Consider the following 24,712-nt stretch of genomic DNA (forward strand, 5'->3'; position numbering starts at 1 on the left):
TCCATCTCCTAATATGGAGATCATGGTTATAAACATAAGCTCTCCAGCAATACTACATACATACTGTAGCTCCATTTCATACTGATTAAAATCTCCACTCTTGATTTTATAACAGGTACATGGATGCATCTAATTCTAGCTGTCACATAGGGTGTATTTTCATCTATTCCGTTTTATTATATTATGTCTCTGATAGTACACCCACTGTCTGCCCTGAAGCCATAAGCAGCACTGAAGTCACAAGTTTACTGTTAGCACAGGAGGCATATCATGAAATAATGTATGGCCTACTTCTGAATGCAACTTGTATGTAGCAGGTCTATGTGAGTATAATGCAGCTTTAAACTCGCAGCACATGATTATCTCATTGGAAGCCTCTACTTTTGCCTAATGGTGTCATTGTGCCTTTTAGTGACTGCATTCAGGGGCTGGTAACCATTCCAAAGTACTTGAGAGAGACTTGGGTTATTAATGGGTTATTTGGGATTGGTTGGTTCAATAGATAGTTCCTGCAGGCTATCTAATGGCTGGTGCTATCGCACATGCATGGCAAGGTCCTGTTATCAAGCCAAAAAAGAATATATCAGTCTCTACCTGTTTACAATTATATTACAGGTGTTACGTGCTGTTATACTTGTAGAGCCACATATAGTTTAGCATAATCCAGTGTTTCCCACAGAATTTAATTCTATTTGTGGTGGTAGGTTTGCAGAATTAACTCGAATGCAACAGTTTTTAACAAATTAGTGCAGTGCGCCGGTTATGATTCTAACCAGATTTAAGCACAATTTAGTACAACCAACAGTGTTTCCCACAGAATTGAATTCTATTTGTGGTGGTATGCAGAATTAACTCGAATGCAACAGTTTTTAACAAATTAGTGCAGCACGGTTATGATTCTAACCAGATTCAAGCACAATTTAATACAACCAGGAAAATCATTGTGTGGTGGTCAATGTTGATATTGTGGTGGGCCGTCACAAATAAGTCAATGTATGGGAAACCAATAATTATGAATAGTACATAGGGTTTTGTAGTTACAGTAAGCATTAGTGAGAAAAAACTCTGCTTTAACAGTGTGATCTTCAAATTGCCATGTGTAGTATTGACTTTTGATGATTTTGTGCAAGTAGATGGGGACCACCGCATTCACAATGGACAATTTACAATATAATTAGAATGTTTTTCTTTAATAAAGAAGGGATGTGCGGCTGGCAACACCTCTAATGTGAATCATGTTAAGAAATTAATATTCTTTTGTGAATGAGAGTTAGGCCTATATGTGGAGGTTCAGGCTAGACCATAATCCATTTCTGAAATCCCTGAAGCAAATGTATGCACGGTTTATAATGGTGTTCTCGAAGGGCTCTCTAGGTAATGACAACTACTAAGCTTAATTACTCATAGTGAGCAGCTATTAATATGTGAGCAAGTGATTCAGTACTTAACTCCATTTAATACAGCTTTCATTTTAACATGTGTTAATGCAACATGTGTGTGTGGTTGCAGGTTGCTTTCGACTTCACCCTCCAGAAGGCCTTTTAGAGAGGCACAGCAGTCTAATATTCACAGTAACAGTATTCAGCTACAGTATTCAGTGGAACTAGTAATGATGGGGGTTTCGGTCAGTGTCAGATTGTCTGAATCAACACCTGCCAAAAATCATAGATTTTCCATTTGGCACATTATAGAAACCTGGGTATCTGCCACATACAGTATAGCAACCACAAACCATCTTTATGACTCAGATTCTGAAGAAGCTCAGATTTTTCCTTGCATTCAATCCACTCTTAACTAGACCCAGTCTTTGTTTTACACACATACACAGAACAGATCTGATTGTCTGTGAATGAGTGTTATGCCAATTCTGTTTAAATGAATGAATGAATAGACTTTATTGTCATGTCAGGCATGAGAATTGTCTTCACTCTCACCAATAAAATAGACAGTACAGTACATACAATATACACAATATAGACACAAATCCATAAAACAGTGTTCACTGAGACACAACATATCCACAGGATATAAATCATTTTAAATACAAGTAGGTCTTGGTTGCACACACACAAATAGGTGGTACATAAACACTTTGCTTCCAGTAGAATTTGTACAGCTGTAAGTGCATAGGCATATTTTGATTTGTTGTGAAGTTAGAACTCTATTTTCCTTAGAGAAGGAAAAGGGAAAAAAGAGTGCACTGTGGAGCACGCAGTATTGCGCTTTTCGTTCCCCCTTCTCTTAAGTTGTTTTTGTGAAATACAGCTGCACCTGCTGTACAATCTATCAAGGTGTGCAGGCTCCCCTCTATCTTTCCAGAATCTATTTTCAACCTGCCATAATCGTGATTTCTATTTGTGCAGTGCTGCTAAATGACTGAATGCCTGCCCTTCCATCGCTTTCTTATACGGCTTTCTAAAGCACTCTCAAGTTATGTTGGTGGTGACTCAAAAATGTGTATTTATGTTTTCTCCATGTCCTGATAGGTGCCTCTTACATGGAATCATCTCACCTCCACCAAAGAGTACAGTAATTTCTTGTGTATTAGCCGCATTGTGTATAAGCTGTAGGACAGTGTTTTATGCAAGTTAAAAAACAAAACCATAATAAGCTTAATACTACATTAACTGTCCCCGTGTAATAACCTCATAGCTTAAGAAATTTTGCAAAGTCAATGTATAAACCGCCACTAATAGTTGGGAAACTACGGTAACACACCTAACTGGATTATATGACAACTGACAGCCACATGCTGTCTGTCTGCTGTGGAGGTGAGCAGACAGGGTACAAGCCGACTGATGCTCTTCAGGGTCATTTGGGACGTCCTTATTGACTGAACTACTCCTTTTGGAGGATGACCAAAAAGGCTTTGGACACTGTGTATTGCTTATCAAGGGAGATTATCAGTACAGATCCCCACATAATGTCACAACAATTAATTTATCAACATGTAGCTTTAGCCTAGGCTATGGATAAGATATGCCTACACGATACAGAGATAACTTAACTTTGCTGTCTGCAAAACATTTTTTTTGGAAGAGAGGAGAGGGCGAGGGCTGCGTTGGGTCAAAAAAGTATTTAAAAAGAGTGCTCTTTCGAGCACGGACAACAGACAACATTCCCTTTTGGAAATTGTATCCCTAATGAGGCTTTTTTCACTTCTTTTATCTTCAACAAGCAGGCTGGTCAGTGAACTACACACTTACAGATTATAAAAGTAACTGATTTGGGTATCTAGCATTCCAGTAAACTAATTCAATATAAAATACCCATTGTTAAACAGGCTTTAACAAAAGATTGATAGACTGATTGTTGATGCTGTCCATTGCAATATTCTGGGCTACTGCTTTGTACTGATCTGTTTTTCCCAGTCTTATTACGAATACCACCATATCCTCTACACATTATAAAAACTGTTCTGACATCTGGCATGCTGCCAAATTACTGGTAAGGTCACTTGCAGTTCACCCAGGTTTGTCAAACACTAACACAACTGGAAACAGAAATTGTCCAGTTAAGTTCCCATATGTTCTCTGAACCAGTCACTTAAGCAAGAAAACATAAGCAGTACTCCTTTTCTCTGTTAACAGAAAGAGTCTTTCTTCTCCCCCATCACAGAGATGTTGAGGGCAGCTGACTTCAAAAAGCCTAAATATATTCTGGACTGAGTAAGCCAAGCCCTTTTCAGGAGAAAGATTAGTTTGAGCTTTCCAGTAGTTTACAAGAAAAAAATGTCAATATTAGCCCATCAATTCCCTGGCCAGAACAAGCCTCAAAGTTCACCACCTCCAGTGGGCCAAGAAAACATCCTGCTTGGTTGCAAAATCATTTCTGTCTTCATTTATTTCAGCTTTGTCCATAAAACCTAGATGATGAGCTTGCTACTCATGTTTTTTTGCATAAGCTATAGGTGCAAAGAAAAAATTGGACAGGAGGGGTAAGGTGCTTTTAAGCACACAGGAAATTACTAATATGAGCAACGAGCATTTCCTGGCCTGTAGCTCTATGGTAAAAAACGGCTTTTGGATTAGACCTATAATCAGGAAGATACATTCAAAATACTACGAAAACGGCGCGGTTACTTGTGACTTTATACACTTTCAAGGCAGGGTGTGGGGACCCAGCCTAGCACAACAGCTGTTGCAACCAAGGAAACCTGAATCATATTAGTCTCAAGTAGGCCACGTCTAATCATGTCCCTGGCACTCTAGACTCCAAACGTAAAGATGCCAAGATGCACAACCTGAGAGCACATGTCCAGACACTACAGTTCCATACTCGGTGTGTTCGTTGTGTTGATGTCATTAAGGCAATATAACAGCTTCAGTCTGTAAAGCAAATATGATTGGATCAGCATCATACAACGGAGGGACCACATGTCCTAACAACTTGACAGCAGTGTGTGTGCAGTTCCTCGCATGCGGAAGTATTGCAATATTTTCTACTGTAATCTTGCTGAAGCAAACTGTCAAAATGTCCCAATTCAGGAAACAAGTGACAGAATGAAGAGTGTGTGATAATGTTGAGCTTAGCTTTGGTCTGAACGCCCCCACTAATATATTTTTGGTCTTCAGTTTTAATGAAACTTTGTTTTTGTTGTGTAATGTGAAATGGTGTCTGGCTGTGGCTGGGTTTAGTTTTATGCATTTTTTTTTTTTTTTTTTTTTTTGCAACAACAGATTTTTTTTTTAATATCCTGCCTTTTCTCCCATCCTGGTATAACTAAATGGGGACTGGCATTCCAACATTGTATCTGATCACCTGTTGAAAGTGTCTGGTTGATCAGGAGTCAGAATTAGGCTACTGGTGGTGACTAACAACACATCTTTGCCAAACCCAGTGTCTTCATCCAGTCCTAAATAAATAAAATAAATAAACTTAATAAACACTTCAGAGTCCTAGCCTAATTGTTGTTGGACTCTTATTGCCAGAAGTTGCTCCGGAGGATTCCTCCTTGCCAGACATAATTACAAGTTAAGAATGACTTTGACCAAAAAGGCTTTGGACACTGTGTATTGCTTATCAAGGGAGATTATCAGTACAGATCCCCACATAATGTCACAACAATTAATTTATCAACATGTAGCTTTAGCCTAGGCTATGGATAAGATATGCCTACACGATACAGAGATAACTTAACTTTGCTGTCTGCAAAACATTTTTTTTGGAAGAGAGGAGAGGGCGAGGGCTGCGTTGGGTCAAAAAAGTATTTAAAAAAGAGTGCTCTTCGAGCACGGACAACAGACAACATTCCTTTTGGAAATTGTATCCCTAATGAGGCTTTTTCACTTCTTTTATCTTCAACAAGCAGGCTGGTCAGTGAACTACACACTTACAGATTATAAAAGTAACTGATTTGGGTATCTAGCCTTCCAGTAAACTAATTCAATATAAAATACCCATTGTTAAACAGGCTTTAACAAAAGATTGATAGACTGATTGTTGATGCTGTCCATTGCAATATTCTGGGCTACTGCTTTGTACTGATCTGTTTTTCCCAGTCTTATTACGAATACCACCATATCCTCTACACATTATAAAAACTGTTCTGACATCTGGCATGCTGCCAAATTACTGGTAAGGTCACTTGCAGTTCACCCAGGTTTGTCAAACACTAACACAACTGGAAACAGAAATTGTCCAGTTAAGTTCCCATATGTTCTCTGAACCAGTCACTTAAGCAAGAAAACATAAGCAGTACTCCTTTTCTCTGTTAACAGAAAGAGTCTTTCTTCTCCCCATCACAGAGATGTTGAGGGCAGCTGACTTCAAAAAAGCCTAAATATATTCTGGACTGAGTAAGCCAAGCCCTTTTCAGGAGAAAGATTAGTTTGAGCTTTCCAGTAGTTTACAAGAAAAAAATGTCAATATTAGCCCATCAATTCCCTGGCCAGAACAAGCCTCAAAGTTCACCACCTCCAGTGGGCCAAGAAAACATCCTGCTTGGTTGCAAAATCATTTCTGTCTTCATTTATTTCAGCTTTGTCCATAAAACCTAGATGATGAGCTTGCTACTCATGTTTTTTTTTGCATAAGCTATAGGTGCAAAGAAAAAATTGACAGGAGGGGTAAGGTGCTTTTAAGCACACAGGAAATTACTAATATGAGCAACGAAAGCATTTCCTGGCCTGTAGCTCTATGGTAAAAAAACGGCTTTTGGATTAGACCTATAATCAGGAAGATACATTCAAAATACTACGAAAACGGGCGCGGTTACTTGTGACTTTATACACTTTCAAGGCAGGGTGTGGGGACCCAGCCTAGCACAACAGCTGTTGCAACCAAGGAAACCTGAATCATATTAGTCTCAAAGTAGGCCACGTCTAATCATGTCCCTGGCACTCTCTAGACTCCAAACGTAAAGATGCCAAGATGCACAACCTGAGAGCACATGTCCAGACACTACAGTTCCATACTCGGTGTGTTCGTTGTGTTGATGTCATTAAGGCAATATAACAGCTTCAGTCTGTAAAGCAAATATGATTGGATCAGCATCATACAACGGAGGGACCACATGTCCTAACAACTTGACAGCAGTGTGTGTGCAGTTCCTCGCATGCGGAAGTATTGCAATATTTTCTACTGTAATCTTGCTGAAGCAAACTGTCAAAATGTCCCAATTCAGGAAACAAGTGACAGAATGAAGAGTGTGTGATAATGTTGAGCTTAGCTTTGGTCTGAACGCCCCCACTAATATATTTTTGGTCTTCAGTTTTAATGAAACTTTGTTTTTGTTGTGTAATGTGAAATGGTGTCTGGCTGTGGCTGGGTTTAGTTTTATGCATTTTTTTTTTTTTTTTGCAACAACAGATTTTTTTTTTAATATCCTGCCTTTTCTCCCATCCTGGTATAACTAAATGGGGACTGGCATTCCAACATTGTATCTGATCACCTGTTGAAAGTGTCTGGTTGATCAGGAGTCAGAATTAGGCTACTGGTGGTGACTAACAACACATCTTTGCCAAACCCAGTGTCTTCATCCAGTCCTTAATAAAATAATAAATAAATAAAATAAATAAACTTAATAAACACTTCAGAGTCCTAGCCTAATTGTTGTTGGACTCTTATTGCCAGAAGTTGCTCCGGAGGATTCCTCCTTGCCAGACATAATTACAAGTTAAGAATGACTGCTACATTGTGGCTTGCAACAAACCAATGGTTCTCTCTCTCACACACACGCACGCGCGCACACACACACACACGCAAACTGTGCATCAATTTTCAGACAACCCTTTAGGAAAGCTATACTAGGCTACAATAACATAAGAATTGTGAACACAGGTTGAATAATAAACTTAACAGCGCAGGGTCCGATGAGCGCAAATTATGGTAGCAAATCAATGCTTTGTAACCTGTGGATACCCACTAACATTTTCACGGTATGTTTATAGCAAAGACACAGCTAGCGCCTGTCGCTAGCATCTATAACGTTAATAGTTAACGTCAGCCTGTTTGGAGGGCGAGGTTAGTGAGTGTAATGAACATATTATTACTGACAAAAACTCCCGATGTTAAGGCCACCCAAAAGCATTTGCGCTCCGTTCATTATACTCTCTAGTTTTATAAAAGCTGTGAATGTGAATCTTACCTTGATAATACTGGTACGTCTAGGTATTCCAGATTTGGCATCCAACATAGAGGTGTTTGCCGTTTCCAGCCCTTCGCTGTCAGGTATGGCAGAAGCGACCATGTCTGACGGCAACCCACATTCCCCATTTGAGACCGATACTTCGCACTGCCCTTTCCCGTCTGTTTCATCACTGGGTACGGTAGCCTTCTCCCCAAGAGCCGATGAGGTTAACCCGCCGTTTTCCGTAAACTCCGCCATAAGCACAGAGCTGACTGGGTCTATGTCTATACTGTGGTTACTTAGTAATAATTCAGTTATGGCGTAACTGAACTTCTTAAAACGACATCTGCAAGGAAAGATGTTAGCTGAACCCGTTGATAGCTACCCCTCGACTCATTTTCGGAGACTGACGGCGACTAGGTGCTAGGTGGAAATTGGCTCCATGCAGAACATTTTGACTGTTGCAAGTCTCATTGTTCTTCAGCATCACATTCATAAGCCTCTTGATGCTGCCATCTAACGTTACTCGGTTATAGCAGTCTCTCGTAGTAAGAAAAACGCTGTCTCTTTTAAAGCTTCCTACTTCATGCCATACGTCTGGGATGTCAACCAAGTCGCATATAGTGACCGCACTCAAACTGCTGGAACTGAACTGCTGAATATGCCCTTGATTTGTCTGGATAATTAGCTAAAGTTAGTGACGTTGACCAATTAACGTTAACGTTACATGATTTGTAAAACGTCCTAGTCACATAATTGTACAAAAGCCTGTGTTACCCGGTCCTCAAATAAATGCAGTTTCTGTTGCAACATTGTCTAACTACGTAGCCAATGCAATATTATTTCACATAGGTCAGCTGATAGTATTAAAGTGAAGTCATGATCTCACTATGCATAAGTAAACTTAACAACGAGAATGACAGCTTGACACCGTCCAACACCGCTGTTTGGATAACGATATGCTAACGTCAATTCAAAATCATAGCTAGCGATAGCTATCTAATGTAAGTTAATCAAGTAAGTTATGTCAAACTAAGACAGTAAGAAGCCCCACGTCGATGTAAAGGGGGTTGTAAACAACATTAATGTAATCCTTGGTTATCTTGTGAATTATCAAGATGTTATAGCCACTACACGCATTTTGCCAATAAAATGTTGAATTAACACAAATATCCCCGAAACCTGTTAGCTAGCTACACGAGCTATCGTTAGTTACAGTAATTAGCTAGCTTACTTCATTGTGTTACGTTACTTACGGCGACGATCAGGTTAATGTTGAAATTTGAAGCTTAACCGTACTTAAAACCACAGGATTGTCAACAGAAATAAAAGCTCAAAAATACTTCTGATTAGAAAAGTAGTTAACTGCATTCTATTATGCTTGGTCATCAGGTAACAGCATACACAACTTCAGCTAACTCATGCGAGAAACTTCAGTCATACGTGATTCATCCTGTTTCTCAATAGGACTACTCGTATCTTAGCAAACCAGATGAAAGTAAATTCGCTTCCTCAAAGCAGCCCAAACACACTTGTTGTCATGTGCACATGACTGTACTGCCTTAGAGCGCTCATTTGCCTTTACGAGGCCGTATAAACCAATTTTAAGTAAGAATCAGTCATTTCATGGTCTGCCGTCTTTACTAGTAATGTAAAGTAAAAATCAGTAAGTTAATAATAGCCTAACTGCAACTTTGCTGCTGAAATAGGCTACCTATTCTGCATGCACATGTCTACATTTATTCAGGAAAATAATCACAAAAGTAGTGTAACAGTAGCCTAATGCTTTCATAAAGTTTATTTAAAGAAACTGTGCAAAGACAAGCAATGAAGGAATAGATGCACATTTCAGGGTAGACTGCAGACAAGCAGAGAAGAAAAGGGTATAGGTTGACCTTTACCTTTTCTTTGAATGTGTTCAATTATGCAACAGCGGCACCTGGCTGTGAAAGTCTTATCATATTATCTGGTTCATTTTAGTGCCCACCTTATACGTAATCATAACCCAACAAGTAGAATGTAAATGTGCTTAGGCTAATATCAAATAAATGGCTAGCTTTCTATGATCATGTAAAACAAGTAAAATGCTGTTTTCAGGCAGATGTCATTTTCTGTATTGTTTCATTCCATGTCTCCTTCCGTTATATACCAAGTAGGCTAGTTACCATTCAGGAAAATAGCATAGACCTAGTTGATTGTTGCATGTGTTGACATTTATTTATTTTTTATGTCCATGATATGATTAAGTAAGGCCTATACATTCACAATTATATTTCTGAAAGGGTTCTGGCAACATGAAGTTAAAGTTATACAAAGACCACCTCTTCTATCTTATCACATTATGTATCTGTTCCAAAAGAAAGCTAAACAAAATATTAATGAGCCAGGACCAACAGATGAAGTGAATAGTTATCACATTAAGTAGGCTACATAATTAAAAACACTGCACAGCACAGCTTTGCAGAAGAGAAATTGTTCTAATTGCACTTCATATGTAAGCCCCAAAGCATGGTCAGAAATGGTTGTGTTGTTTCATATCCAGTGTAAGCATTGTCATGAGTTCACATTTTGATTCAATTTACTTTAAGTACTACTGTAGATGAAAATCCTTATTTTTTTGCTAAAGGGACAATCTCTGTCTGGCATAGGCACAGAGCGGAACAGAAGGCCCTCACATAGGTGTTGGTGCACCCTGCAAGTAATTTCAAGGCTGGGCAGTTGATGAATTTGTTAATGTATGGACAAGGATTAGCTGAAATAAAAGGAGAACAGGTAAGAGGTTAGCTTTTTGTTTCTCTTCATAATCGTTGAAACATTTTTAAAGACGTATGTGACCGGACCTTTAAGGACAATTGACTGCAAAGTTTTCTTTTTAGAAAGGATTTAGAGTACTTACTGCACAGCTTGTCCTCACAAGAGTCTGGGCAGGCAGAACAAGGCTCTCCTTCAGTGTATGGTGGAATACCCTGCCCTCCTGTGTAGAAGTTTCCTCTATGGAAACAAAACAAAACAAAAATGTTTATTCTTTGTTCTTGTAATCTTTCTTGTTCAAATTCAGTAATTGTTGCTTGTTCTTTTGTCTTTGTGTGTTGGGATCATAGCATTTCCAGATACTGCACATTCCACATAGGGCCTATATGAGCATACTTCATTCACATAACAATGTAATGGTGTGGGTGTAATGGTGTTACAGGAGGCTCAATGGATAACAAGTGAAGGTGAAAAATTAAAATGTGTGTGACATACGCTCTGTAGTAATGGCAGCCGTAGAAATAGGAGTTGCCACATTTGGCTACACCGCAGCCCACCTGATAGGAGCTGTACCATACAACCTAAAATTAAATTGATAAGTGTTTTTAGATAACCTGTAGTATCCATCTCATACAGCAGATCAGTGGGGTTTTGTGCTAGATAATTAGGTAATTGAACTGTGAATCAATCTCATATTCCCCCATGTTTATTCGGATGGAACCAGAAATACCTGAGTGTAATGGCCAATAGGTTGTCCATTGTGTGATCCAGTGGGGTATTGGTAGTTTTCCTCTTCGCTGTGCCAAGCACTCACCACTTCAGTCCAAGTGTTAGAACCTCCAGTTTTGAATAAGTTCTCCCCAAGTTCGTAGCCTGTTAAAAGCAAAAGTTATTTATTTTCATCTGTGTTCATTCATTCATGTTATCATGCCTTAATCCTTCCATTTGTATCTTAGTCTAAGATAGTTTGTATCTTAGTCTAAGATAGTTAATATTAGTCTTTACAACTGGCATTAGCAAAAATGTTGAATATGTTGTAATATATTAATATTGTAGTGAACTGAGCCTAGCTGGTTCATGACTGAACTCCCATAATGCTGTGCAGTGTATGTGTGTGTGTGTAATGTTGATGTTGGTTTTAGTATGAGTAATTGTGTTTACCTTGTCATGTATGTGTAAGCTGGTATAGTCTTTCTTTATGTTGTACCTCATGTGTTTACCCCGTGTATTGTATGTGACTACCCTGTTTGTGTATTGTGCTTGTTTAATTGACCTCCTTTGTGTTGCCAGTGTAATGACGTACATGTGTTTTGGTGTGTAACCAATAAAACCATTCTGAGACAACTTTGTAGTTTGTTACAATATGTTGAAATGTATGTGTTTGTAAAGTTTTTGTACAGACTATTTACGTGTACATTTCTGTGCATGTGTGTGCATATGTACATGTGTGTGGATGCTCATCTACGGCTGAAGGAAAAGCGATGATGCACCTTCAATCAGACGGGAGCTCGATGGGCCATGCCCCATCTTGCATTTGTCCACCCACTGCTGGGCTGAATCTGCCACCGTCTGGTTCCAGCTCTGAGTGCAAAGGATAGCCAATCACAGATGAGCACAGGTAAGAACACACAGTCTCCAAACACACACAGTTATCGTACCTCAGTTCATGAGAATACTAGAATGTCGGTTTGTGTGTACAGGGCAGCTCCCCTCCTTTATTGAAATATTACTGTTAAGATTGTTAAGTCAATATTAGTGAGAAATCGGACACACCATTTTCAGCATGTTGCTTGCTGTTGGCTTCACTGCCCTCCTGAAGGCATTGTGTGCATTCACAATCTCCTCCTGAACAGCGGAACTGTCTGTGCAGATGTCTGTTCAAAGGAGGACAGAATGTGCACACACATACCCAGCGGAAAGACAAAACAATGTTTTGGTCTGTTTTTTACTCATACTCATGAAAGGTAAATGAACAGATTTTAATATTGATTAAACAGAGCTCAGTCACAGAGGTTGAAAGTCTATATGGTTATACTCACTTGGCTGTGAATTCATTTAGGAGTTGGAGCATAAGAATGAGGGAAGGAAGGGCATTGATTATTGACAAGTTTGATAGGTATGACACTTAATGACTTAACTTTATGACATCTATTTCAACTTTTGCCAAGGTCTTGCATGATAAATTGAGGATTAAGATTATAATCAATCTATTTATTAAATTCTTCAAAATCCTTTTCTTTATCCTTATAAATAGACACCTATGCACACATCTTTATGAATGCGACAAATAAAAATCCTTGAATGTTGTTTATCAAGTCACTGTTATTCAGTGGTGTTTATATATATATTTTTTTTTATATTTTATAAGCTAGTCTAATAGATGTAATTACTGTAGAGTAATTGATGTGCTCACCAGACTGCAAGCAGTGCACATCTGAAGCACTGTCAGGGTCCAGACTGTTAGCATGAACATGGTGTCTGTGGTCCTGGCCTAGAGAAAGAGTAGCATATGTTTAAACCCCATATTTTTCACTAGACTGAAATTATTAATTTTTTTAACCATTGATGGCAATTTTGATACCACAGATGAATAGAGACCCAGTCAGACCAATAGTATGAAAAATCAGGAACAGAGTTTTATTTACAATGATGCGCAAAAAGGGAGAGACAGCATGACTTCACCTAAAGATCCATCAGCTGCTCTAACTAAACAAGGAAATAGTTAGGGTTTAAGTATTCTTCCAGGCTGACGGGAGATGGCATTGGTCATCCCATCTCACATGGACTACACTGAATCAGACTACCTGGCAATCCGGTGCAGATAGCTACTGGCGCAGCCATGCAGAACAGTGAAACACTGCAAAGTCATAATATTCCTGCTTATCTCTAAATACAGTCACACACAGATACACAGGGACAGTACTGTCATACTGTCATTACAGTACATAGAATTATAGTTATATTGTCAAAGTGACCTACTAATGAGAAATGCAGAACATTAAACCACATTTTGGAATATTGGACATAATGCAGAACATTAAACCCCATATTGGAATATTGGACATAATGCAGAACATTAAACCCCATATTGGAATATTGGACATAATGCAGAACATTAAACCCCATATTGGAATATTGGACATAATGCAGAACATTAAACCCCATATTGGAATATTGGACATAATGTTCTATTCCACTTTCTCTCACCATTAACTCAAAGTCCACACAATGATGTTTTGGAATTAAAATTGGATCAGATTTTGTATAACACAGACAACATAGAGTCCTTCAAGTACCTCAAATTTATAAAGTTGAAAGAACTTTAAATTCATGTATACATAAATTAAATATTTCTATCTTGTCATGATGCCATCTTACCTGCTTTGATGCACTAAAGACTGAAGAGATAGTGTTCTGGATGTACGGTCCACCCTCTTTATATAAGGTCGGCAGTGAAGTAGGCTGTACACGTGTGCATAATAATCTATTAATAACACTTGAGAGAATAAAGGACGGATGCCATAAAGCAATGATTCCTTTATCCGACATCCAATGACAGGAGTAAACATGGGCCTCTTGGGTGGCACCGTGATCCTGTGTACACTGCATTAAAGCAGCAATGAATAGAGAGGGAGCTCCCAAAGCACTGGTCAACAATTAAACAATGATTAATGATGTAAATAGTGTATCTATGGATTGCTCCCTGGTAGTCAAAGAATACTATCGATGCATTCATCAACCGAGTTGGTTGTATGGTCGGATATGGCCCATTACCCCGGAACTAGTTTGAAATTCACCTCTCCTTGTACCACTGCTGGGTTAGATTTGAGGGGATTATGTTGTCCTCGTTCTGAAAAAGTATGCATTGTCATCTTGCTCTGTTAGGGAACCTCACCTGCACGCCAACTTGATGTCATAATAGACTATATAGTAATAGTAATATGTGTCAATCAGTTTGTGGTGGGCAGAATGACGCAGCGTTTGCTGAACACTTGAGGCACAAATCGCATAGACTTATGCGATCACATGATTGCGCCCGATTTGTTTGTTTAGTTGGTCTTGATAGCATTGTCGATGTTTAATTCTGAAGGCTGAGAGTGCAAAGCAAAGGGAGATGTGATATCCAAATGTATGATTTTTATGTTCTAATGTTTATCGTAAGTAGATCACTTAGAATAGTTACACTGAATTAGGCTTCCTTCTGTTTCTCTGTGTTATTGCTATCTTGTACTGCATTATGACAGCAGTGCCAGGAAGGCCACAGGGTCTCCTGCAGCCTGGCTGACACCAGACCAATTATCAAATCTCATTTGAGATTTAGAATTGGTCTGGGGATGCTTGGTTCACGTGTTCCGATTTCCAAGGTGCGTAACCAGGTACAGTCAAGTACAACTCTTACCAATTATTTTTGGAAGAACAGTAAAGTGACTTTCAGTTTGAGAAAGGTGCTATATAAATAAACGTGTATTATTATTATTATTATTATTATTATTATGACGCCATCAGCGTAGCCATTGGTAGTGTTAGCTGTACTCTTCTGTCTGTCATCACATTAGACCCACCGCATGCTCCATATTTAGCCCACCCCATCACAAGTGGTTGTGATTGATTCCTGGATTTTTGGTGATTCGGAAATCGGCTTGAATGGAAAGATTGCGAGCAGACAGGCCTGCTGAGCAAATTCCAATAGACATTGTAGATATGTTGCAACTGCTAAATGGCGTGGGTGTTAACAGCTATGGGTGTATAAGTAATGAGCTATATTGAAATACTTCAATGGCACTGATAAAAGTGGCACCTCAGAAATGACGTCAATGGCACTAACATCTGTAGTAGTTTACTTTCAAAGTTCAAGTTTATTTATATAGCACGTTATCAAACATAGAATGTCACTCAATGTGCTTAAAAATAAAAGAAAAAGAATAACAGTAATTATGACAGTAATTAATCAAATAATAGATTGAGGGTAAAAGAAAGTAAATAAAATAAAAATAAAGATAAAAATAAACCTTAAAACTGTCAGTCATTACGTTGCCAGGTGACCCCCCCCCCCGTCATCATCAGGGCTTAGCCAGGTTACATGAAGTGGATAATCAGGCAGCATACCAAAAGACATTTTACTACCTGTTATTCTGGTTCTGACAATATAATATTCTGGCTCTTGTTCAGATACATAGATTAACAAATTGTTGTAGAGGCGTATGTGTGTAGGCATGGTACACCATATTATTTCAACCTCTTTGTTGGGCTTAAGACTCTTCCTCAGGCTTTTGGATACATAAAGTAGTATTAAAATGTGTTCTGTTTATATTTTAAACATTAGTCTCCCTCTCTTTAATAGGATACTTGTTTTTGTTCCATCTATTGACCAATGATCTTAGGTGTCTAATTAGTAAAATTGTCCACTATAACCTTTCTCCCTACGGTATATCAAAACAACAGGAGAGTAATAGCATACATTATTTTCCTATTTTCTCACAGTCAGTTTTTCACAGTGTCTGTATAGCACCTGCACAACATGGAATAGATGTTTGCGTCATTTATAGTCCTCCTCTTCTGCAACACTGTCAGAGTAGGTTAGGGTTTTCGCCACAAGGGGGCGACTCAACCTTAGAAATGCTAGAAGATGCACTCCATCTGCATCCACTGCATCCCTCTGTTTTCATTTTGCCAGAAGGCATCGCTCACGGTTACCTTTATGACATTGGTAATTAAAAGCACCTGGAACATTTGACTCTGATGAAATCAGATTGATTCATTTGCAACCGGTGATAAGAATAGCAATTCTTAAAAGCTAGCTCAGGGTTAGAATATAGGAGCTATGCCACAAATCACACAGGCCATCCTGTGAAAAGTTCTGTCAACCACCATAACAAACTGAAGCAAACGGTGGAATGTACAGTATCTTTCAGGGGCTAGTCTATCCACTATTCTGCTGTAATGTTGACCACTGAAATGTTGTTTCTTAACAGATTGCTCTGAATTTCCTCATGCACAACCATGGTTCTGTTTCAACAGATGAACTCTATGATGCCTTAGAAATTCTAATTGCATAGTCAGCATAAGTTAGTATGGTTTGATTGTGCCTCATATCCTTCATAAATGGAACATTTTCTTGTCTTGGCTTTCTTTAAATCTCCCTCCAAGCACATTGTGTCTTTCTTACACTAAAGATAGCTGTTAGCTATGCGCTGGATTTGTTTTTAGGTGCGTCTCTGGAGGGGGGGAAGCAGAGAGGGAAGCCAGCGGAGAGGCTTCTAGTGTGGTCCCAGGAGGAGGACTGTTGTGGGAGGGGGGCTCCTCTCCTCCTGGCTGCCTGGCACTCTTATGGTTCATTTTTGCCATTTTATTCTTCTCCTTAGACCGCCATAACTGTCACTCACATGCTCACCGGCACTCTGGCTGTGTCACTCTCCTGGCCGTGTTATGTTCCTGGGGTTTTGCATTGGAAGAAAGAGTACACACACACACACACACACACACACACATACACACCCTCCCCCCAAAAATGAAAAACTGTTTGGGGCTATGAGAGCAGTAATTAGACTATGCATGGGAGATCACCAGCACCACCCTGCTTTTCAGGCGGCTGTTCAAGGAAGCTCTAACCGCGCCTCGCAGCGCTTCCCTCGCCTCCATTCTATTCTAATGAGGAAAGGACACAACAGGATTCCAGCCCTGCGGAGCTGCGTTTCTACTGCTCCGCACACCCGCCCTGTCGGTGGCCGCCCGTGTCACACTGCAGGGCTGATAGATGTCTGTGACGAGCCGGTGTCCTCTAAAAAGCATAAAAATGGAACCCCCCGCCATCCCGCCCCACCCTCCGACAACCAAGGGCACTGCAGTGGAGGAGCAGGCAGGAAGACTGGCGCTTTCATGCGCCCTATCATTAATTTGTGGCCTGAAGTGAGGTTTGACAGGAGCACCACTGTGCGTAAAAGAAACTGGCATGTACAGTGCAAGTCAGATTTGACTGAAATAAATGCTTCCCGAAAGGAGTATGCCAGATGCCCAATGGTTTCCCGTGGTGCACAGAATCTCCTTTATCTGTGATTTATGTAGGCAGACTGACACAAGAAGAGAGTTGAGGGTGAGCGCTTTTGTGAGTTCTTCTTTGTGCAGTCGGGGACAAGTGGAAGTGCAGTCCATTTATTTACAATAAAGGCCTTCCTGCTGCTCTAGTGCTTTTTCATCTGGTCTCTTGAACCAGGTCTTCATAATTATTTTGTGGTGTGCATCACTGAGGACTTTGTTTTCGCTGAGGACTTTGTTTTTTGAAAAACTGCCCTCACAGGGTTTGTGTGTGTTTTGTCTTTGTTGTCCAGGTCCATACTGCCTTGGCTTTTTGTTTTGTTTGCAAAATGGACGTCTCTGAGGATCAGATTGTTTTGGAGAGAGTGGGTGTGTGACTGGGGGGGGTTGGGGGGTCTAAACAGGTTCCGTGTCAGTGGTCCGTGTCAAGAGGGGGCTGCCCTCTCACACAGATTGCCCTGAATAATGGATATGCTGCTATATAAGTTGTGTGTGTGTGTGTGTGTGTGTGTGTGTGTGTTCAGAAGGAGTGGGGGGTCTTCGTCTGGGGCTAATGAAAAATACATCCCCATCCCAGAGTTGCAGAGGGCAGACACAGACGTTGTCAGACCCCCAAGCACCCTCTCACCCACGTCCACGCCGTCTGAGAGTCACCAGCCGTCTCGTCTGCTGTCCCCTGGGCACTTCTTGTTTTCCTCTTCCTTTCTTCTGTTCATTTTGTCTTTATTTGTTTACCGCTTTACCTACTCCCCTCCCACTCCTTCTCTCTGTCTCTTTCCATCTCTCTCTCTCTCTCTCTCTCTGTCTCTCTGTCTCCTACTCTTTACAGTACCTTGTTGTTTTCCATGCCGCTGTCTGTTCCCCCTTTACCCCTTCTTTGCCTACCTTCTCTCTCCTCCTCCTCCTTTAGCAACTCCCTCTCTCTCTGTTCTTGCATCCCCCGCCTCTCGCCTTCCCCTCCTTCCATGCGTCTCCCTCCCTCGCTCCCTCTCTCGCTCCCCTTGCCTCTCGTTCTCAGTTGGATTCTTCAGTCAGCGGACTGGAACTGTAGCGGCTGCTGGAGGAGCAGCGAGAGAGAGAGAGAGAGAGAGAGAGAAAGAGAGAGAGAGAGAGAGACTAGAAGACTAGAGAAAGAGAGAGAGGGGGGAGCAGAGGGTGGAGACGCTGAGCGGTGTCTGGGTCAGACAGCTCTGTCGTTTCGCACAATCACAGAGGAGAGAGAGAGAGAGTGAGAGAGAGGGGGACAGAGAGAAAGTGAGTGAGTGAAAAGAGAAAGAGACAGAGAGAGAGAGAGAGAAAAAAAAAGCTCAGCAGGAGAGAGAAGGTAGACATGTCAGAGGATGTGGTTTTCCTGAGCTTGCAGAACATCGCACAGGCATACTTTGAGCATGACCTAAACAAGAGCACGCAAAAGTGTGCTTGCTGCCTTTCCGTTAGCTGCGAGAAGCCTCTGAGCGGGAGAAAGAGAAGCCTCTGCGACTGATCCCCCTGGATTTGGAGCCTCTTCCGTGTCTTTATTTTTGCTCCTCTATCGCTCCCCTCGTTTGCTCCTTTTCATCTTTTTTTTCTCCGCCAGAAAGTCTCGGCTCTTATCAGAGCCACTCGGCTCCTGAGAGGAATTGCGGAGGATTTGCTCGCTGCCACCTCGGCTGCGTGTTGTGCTGGTGCCGTGCTCCCCGTCACTCCTGTTCATGCCTCTCCCCGGCGGTTGCTCCGGTCCATTCGCCCACTCCTGATCTCTCTGGCCAACTTGGAGGAGCCGCTTGTCACCACTTTCACAACAGGTAACACCTCTCTCCTCTCTCTCTCTCTCTCTCTCTCTCTCTCTGCCTCAACTGCCACCATTCTACTGTTTTCTCTGTTTTACACCTTTACACTGTCTGTCTCTTGTTTTTTTAATGTGTGCTTTGGGTAGAGGAGCTTTCCACACACTAAACAAAAATGCTATCATGTATTCAGCTTGTTTACACAGACTCTTTCAGTGGTGTCGCACTTTGGGCATGAAATAACAATCACCCATGGGAAGCCACAAGCCACAAACTTTGCCACCACACGTGTTGACTCTGCAGCCTGAGCTTGGTTGACTGGCTGGCTGGCTGGCTGGCTGGCTGGCTGGTTGGCTGGCAGAGCATGCCTCGGAGTGTCTAGCGTGTAGTGAGCTTATCACACAGATCAGTGACCTGGTTAGTCTGCGGTCACATGCGCAGCGTGTGGTGCCGAGAGGAGGCAGGAATGCATGCTATGCTACGCCGGCTCTAGGGTCTGAACCCTGACCAGGCATGACGTGTTTAGAAAGTGTGTCCCATTCCGCCTCAACAGAAAGAGAGAGGGAGAGGAGAGGGATTGAGAGATGAGGAGAATGAAGGAGAGGAGTGCCGTTAATCAGTTCCAGCCTCGGGTTCTCTGGCTGTAACTGTCTCAGTTGTGTTGGCTACACCACCAACCCCAAAAGCTCCTCAGGAGTTGCCAGACAGAAATGGCGTTGTCACAGGGGAATTGTGGGGGGGGGGGTTGAAAGGTCATGAGCCAAGCACTGCCAACACCCTGACAGATATAACCACGCATGGAGAAGAGAGAGAGAGAGCGAGAGAGAGAGAGAGAGGGAGAGAGAGAGTGGTCAGCTCTGGGACTCTCAGCCCCCCTAACAGGCGTCTGTGCATTCCCCATAAATCCCCCTTTAGGATGATGGATGAGATGGGCTGCTGGTAGCGCTAACACGGTTAACATGTCAAACTCGGCCCGCAGCTGTAAAACTTAAGCAGCGGTATGAAACCCAACCACCATCACATACTCTCATGGTCTGTCCAGAGTCACATTTTTTCCTGCGATCAGTTTAATTTAATACATGTAATTGGAGCACCTTGGGGGCTTTTAAAACTCAATTAGTGGTCCTCTCATGAAAGCTATACTGTGTAGTCATTTTCCATCAGTCCAAGAGCATGGTAGGGGGATCATACATTTTGGCCGAACTAAACTGTGCTGTCCCCTGCTGCCTAGGATGACTGAGTACTTTCAGTTCCTGAAGAATCATGTCTCACACATTTGTTCAAAAACAACATTTTACAGTCTTAGGCTTTGAGGAACTTTTTTTTTTGGCGTTTGCATGTTCACGCGAAGCTGAATCAGCTTTAGGAGGATTTCGACAGCTCTGGGTCGTGTACAAGCTATGAGAGGGGCAAATCTGACTTGGCAGTGTGAAAGGATTATGTTCTTCTGACAAGATCACTGAGAAGATTAAGTCTCTGCTTCCTTCAACAACCACTGGTTTGTGAAGTGCACCTTCAAATGGGGCCAAGAGGGCCTTGATGTAAAGAATGAAACGAGCGCGCCATGTGGAGGTGGAGGAAAGTAAGCGACCGTTTTGTAGCACTTGTGCCAAGACGAGGAAGGGTGGAGGGAAGGCGGCTTCAGTATTTCTTGAGGGCAAATCGACTCTTGGTGTAATGGGTGGTCAAGAAAATTGCTGTGGTATTGATCTAGTAATGTTCACGAAGGACATGTCAATATTCCATCTGAAATACAAAAAAGAAAAAAAAAATGGCCCCACAATAGGTAAATGCACTTGGGTAAATTTGGACCAACAATGTTTCCAATCACTGGCCTTTAACGGTGCGCCTCTGTCTGTGTGCCTGTGAAGGCAGACAGATTACCTTTGAAGAATTAAGCCTGTGTTTAAATCGTCTGCTCTTTCGGTGTTCTCGTTTTTTTTTAACATTACTTTCCCAATCCCAGTGGAATCGCCCGCGTGAAGAAAAATGTCTCATTGTAATTCATGTTCACAGACAGCACAGAGAGAAACAAGAGTGCTAGAGTGAGGCAGAAAAGAGAGAGAGAGAGAAGACAAGACATAATGCTAGGAAGATAAGAGTGTCAGAAAGCCCTTTCTAGAAAGGATGAGGAAGGTGGTGTGCATGGGGACGGGGGGGGGGGGGTGATGCAGAATGAGACAGATAGGTGTCCTTTATTCTCCCTTGTATGGAATCGTCGTCAAGGGGCTAGTTCCCATGGCAATCCCATCTGGCAGGTTTTTTCAGTGTGGCAGTGGTGAGGCCTTGAGAGGGGCGGGCGGATGGGGATTTTGAAGACTGGCATTGAATGGGCAGTGAAGTGTGTCATCACTCTCCTGTCCTTACAGCCCTCCTATGGCAGGCTCAAGGAAGATTATTTTTGTTTTTTTTGTTGTTGGATAAAACAAAAAGCAACTGAACTCATCTCTATCAGGAATAAAACCAGTCAAAGCCTCTAGTCTAGAGAAACCCTCAGAGTAAACATCTGCGAAGAGAAATGAGGAAATTTTCACTGCAGTCTGTGGCCAGCGAGCTCTGACACAGTCCAGGAAGATTTATGACTGTTTAGCACTGACCTTTGGCGTGTTTGTTGGCTGCAAGACTCACAAACAAGTTCAACATCCTAACTGACAAGCTCACTTCCCAGCATCTCTGCACTTGCACAACTAGCAAGTACTTCCCTTCCCTCCCAACTCCAACAGATACGGCATATCTAAACATGGCTGTTACTGTAAGGAGTGGACAGCATTATTGACTGTCCACCCCGCTAGTTCCTTTCCGCCCACTTATATTCATGTTTTTCTGTTTTCACCCCGATCACCTCAAACTCCCTCCTACGCTTACACAGTTACACACACACACACACACACACACACACACACACACACACACACACACAGACTCACACACATACTGTACACACACACACACACACACACACACACACACACACACACACACACACACAAACGAACAGACTCACACACACACACATACACACCCAACACACACACACACACACACACACACACACACACACACACACACAGACACACACACTAACGAACAGACTCACACACATACACACCCAAACACACACACACACACAAACACACACACAAGCCACGCCATGCCCTGCCAGCACTGCGCACACACACACACACACACACACACACACACACACACACACACATGCCCCGTCCCTAACATCCCATTCCTGGCTTCCACTTCCTTGCCCCCTACTCTTCCTCTCCTCGGCTCCGCTGCCTGAGCTCTCCCGCCCAGGTGAGGAGGTGACGCCTCAGCCAGGGGAAGGAAGCTCCAGCAGGAAGCAGGAAGTGCAAACAGGGGATGCCCCGCATCTCAGGGCTCTCCAGAGAGAGAGCCCTTCTCTCTCCCTGCTGAATCCACAGCGCCGGAGGCAGGAAACTGCGCCTTGTGCTGGGATAGCTTTATTTGTCGCTCTTACAGCGTGTGTGTGTGTGTGTGTGTGTGTGTGTGTGTGTGTGTGTGTGTGTGTGTGTGTGTGTGTGTGGAAGGGGAGGGGGTGATGGGGTCAGAGTGGGAAGGTCGTCTCTATTTTTTCCCCCTTGATTCGGCCCTCACTGTTTCAGCAAAAAACACTTTCATGGGTAACCGTCATGCTCTGTAGGGAGAGGAGAGGAGGGGGGGGGGGGGGGTGTTTTTTGTGCTCGTTCCTTTTGATAGCCTTTCTTTCTGGCCCAAGCTTTAAATAGGCCCTACTTGAAAAATTCAGGACCTTGACTTTGAACGTATGTCCTTTCCAGGAAGGCAACTATTGAAGTTGACAGGACTATTAAGCGTTGCTTTCAGCTGGTGAAACTTCAGCACTGTCATCATCACTCGGGTGTTAGTCCACCACATCTGCACAGCTGGTTGGTGTAATTTCGCCACAGAGGTTGGCATCCTTGCAAACATTTCCTGTTGTTATTTTTTCCCCAGCTTAGAAGCAAGTGGGGAATTTGTCTTACTTTTGTCTTACTGTACAATCCTTCAAAATACTGCCCGTTGTCTCTTCCACACTGCTGTTCTACAGTTGCAGGGATTTAGCCAGGATTTATGTGTGTGACGGCAGGGGGGGGCAGCTTAAGCGCAGAGGTGGACTGCAGGATTTCATAAGGTGTTAGAAGAACTAATATGGTTCTCTTCCAATTTTTGTTGACTTACCCAAAGAGCTTTGCCTGTCTTCCCTTGACGGGTTGTTCACTGGACCAGAATTGTGTTGTTGTCAGTCTCAACCTTGCTAAGGGATGGGTGGGGTGACAAGGAGGAAGGGAAGCGAGGAGGGGGGGTGGTGTGAGCAGGGGGGGTTCTGGGGCGGGGGTTTGAAGGGGTGTAGCCGGTCAACACGGGAACAGAGCTGCCAAAATTTGGCAGCATGAAAGCAAGCGTTTTTGGGAGAAGAAAAGCAGTCGCTCTGCGCAGTCATAAACATCTCACATTTCCTCTGTCAGGTCTAAAAATACTGCTCCTCTCCACACTTCAGCTCTCTGTCTCACTCTCTGCGTCTCTGAGTGCTCATGCTATGCAAATACAAGAACCCCCGGAGCTCCTATCACTGCTCTCTCTCACTCTCTCTGCTCTCTCTCTCCCTCATCCTCTCTCTCCATCTTTCTTTCTTTCTTTCTTTCTTTCGTTCCTTCTCTCGCTGCCTTTGTTCCTCCACTCCTGTAGATTACATGGTGAGTGAGCTGCCCCTGGGGGCAACATGTCTGAGGCAAGAACACTGAGTTCTCACCAAAAAGAAAAAGAAAATAAAAAATTAGATAAATAAATAAATGAAGCAGCAATGCTACTTCTGGCTACCTCCACGCTGTCAGTCTCCCATGGGTTGTTTGAAACATTTTTTGATCTGTTCTCATAAAGGGATTTGTGTCAGTCCTTAGTGGCAGTTTAGGAGAGATTACTTTTAGAAGAACTGGTGTTAACAGTGAACACATATATATATATATATATATATATATATATTATTTTTTGTCTCTTCCTGTGTACGTTCTGTTAGTTGTTTCACAGAGACTTGAGAACTCTCAAGAGAATAGAGAAGTGGAAAATACAACTCATAAAGAGAGGCAAACTCCAAATCATCCGTTGGTTTACTCACACTAACACTACGTTGTGCCGTCGATAAGAACAAACGGTGCGCCTCCTGTGCCCTGCGCCACGCCGCGCTTCTGATCCTCTGAGATGTCATTAGGACTAACCCAGATAGGACGCAGCACTATGAGGCTAACAAAGTGTCCGCGCAGAGTGCCCTGCATCGCCATCATTTTGCACACGACGGTTCTCGTGACAGCCGCCACAAATCCATCCTGCCTTTTCAAGAGGCTCCTAATTAGGGCCCCTACGCGCGGCCCATCGCCCAGCGACGCAGCGCAGCGCAGCCCCCCCACCTCGTCGCTCCTCTCTCGCACTCGTTCCCCCCATCCCTCACTCCCATCTCTCCATCCCTCCCCTCAAGCTCCATCTAATGAACAATCTCGCCGGCCTGTTTTTTTCCCCTCTCTTTCTCTCTCTCTTTCCCTGATTGATTCTCACCTTTCCCCATTCTTGG

General features: G+C 42.4%; 3 protein-coding genes across 6 annotated transcripts in view; 1 reads left to right on the forward strand and 2 right to left on the reverse strand.

Annotated features, from left to right (window-relative positions):
- The window catches only part of LOC125305520 (inactive phospholipase C-like protein 2), a 41,991-nt gene extending 32,954 nt beyond the window's left edge, over positions 1 to 9,037 (reverse strand). For both annotated transcript variants that reach the window (XM_048260293.1, XM_048260292.1), the window contains exon 1: positions 7,589 to 9,037. In XM_048260293.1, the coding sequence (XP_048116250.1) occupies positions 7,589 to 7,828 (240 nt within the window). In that variant the 5' untranslated portion in view covers positions 7,829 to 9,037. The remainder of the gene's footprint in view (positions 1 to 7,588) is intronic.
- Positions 9,038 to 9,350: 313 nt separating this feature from the next.
- LOC125306175 (cysteine-rich venom protein latisemin) lies at positions 9,351 to 13,760 on the reverse strand. Its single transcript, XM_048261383.1, has 9 exons — positions 13,700 to 13,760; positions 12,735 to 12,812; positions 12,361 to 12,364; positions 12,095 to 12,195; positions 11,812 to 11,902; positions 11,052 to 11,194; positions 10,817 to 10,902; positions 10,467 to 10,561; positions 9,351 to 10,322 (listed from the first exon to the last, which is right to left on the reverse strand). Exons 2-9 carry the CDS (start codon positions 12,792 to 12,794, stop codon positions 10,180 to 10,182), a joined length of 723 nt encoding a protein of 240 aa, XP_048117340.1. The 5' UTR covers positions 12,795 to 12,812; positions 13,700 to 13,760; the 3' UTR covers positions 9,351 to 10,179.
- Positions 13,761 to 18,344: 4,584 nt separating this feature from the next.
- The window catches only part of LOC125305800 (raftlin-like), a 66,987-nt gene continuing 60,619 nt past the window's right edge, over positions 18,345 to 24,712 (forward strand). The window contains exon 1 of one of the 3 annotated variants that reach the window (XM_048260770.1): positions 18,345 to 19,137. The gene's annotated coding sequence lies outside the window, so the exon portion shown is untranslated. The remainder of the gene's footprint in view (positions 19,138 to 24,712) is intronic. The other 2 variants (XM_048260769.1, XM_048260768.1) reach the window with 2 other exon arrangements.

Source organism: Alosa alosa, chromosome 13 (assembly GCF_017589495.1).
Source record: "Alosa alosa isolate M-15738 ecotype Scorff River chromosome 13, AALO_Geno_1.1, whole genome shotgun sequence".
NCBI lineage: Eukaryota > Metazoa > Chordata > Actinopteri > Clupeiformes > Clupeidae > Alosa > Alosa alosa.

Coding starts and splice junctions, on each gene's coding strand:
- LOC125306175 (XM_048261383.1), bottom strand. CDS start 12,794: ATGTTCATGCTAACAGTCTGGACCCTGACAGTGCTTCAGATGTGCACT. Junction 10,903..11,051: donor CTATTGGCCATTACACTCAG/GTATTTCTGGTT, acceptor ATTTAATTTTAG/GTTGTATGGTACAGCTCCTA. Junction 10,562..10,816: donor GGCTGCCATTACTACAGAGC/GTATGTCACACA, acceptor TTGTTTCCATAG/AGGAAACTTCTACACAGGAG.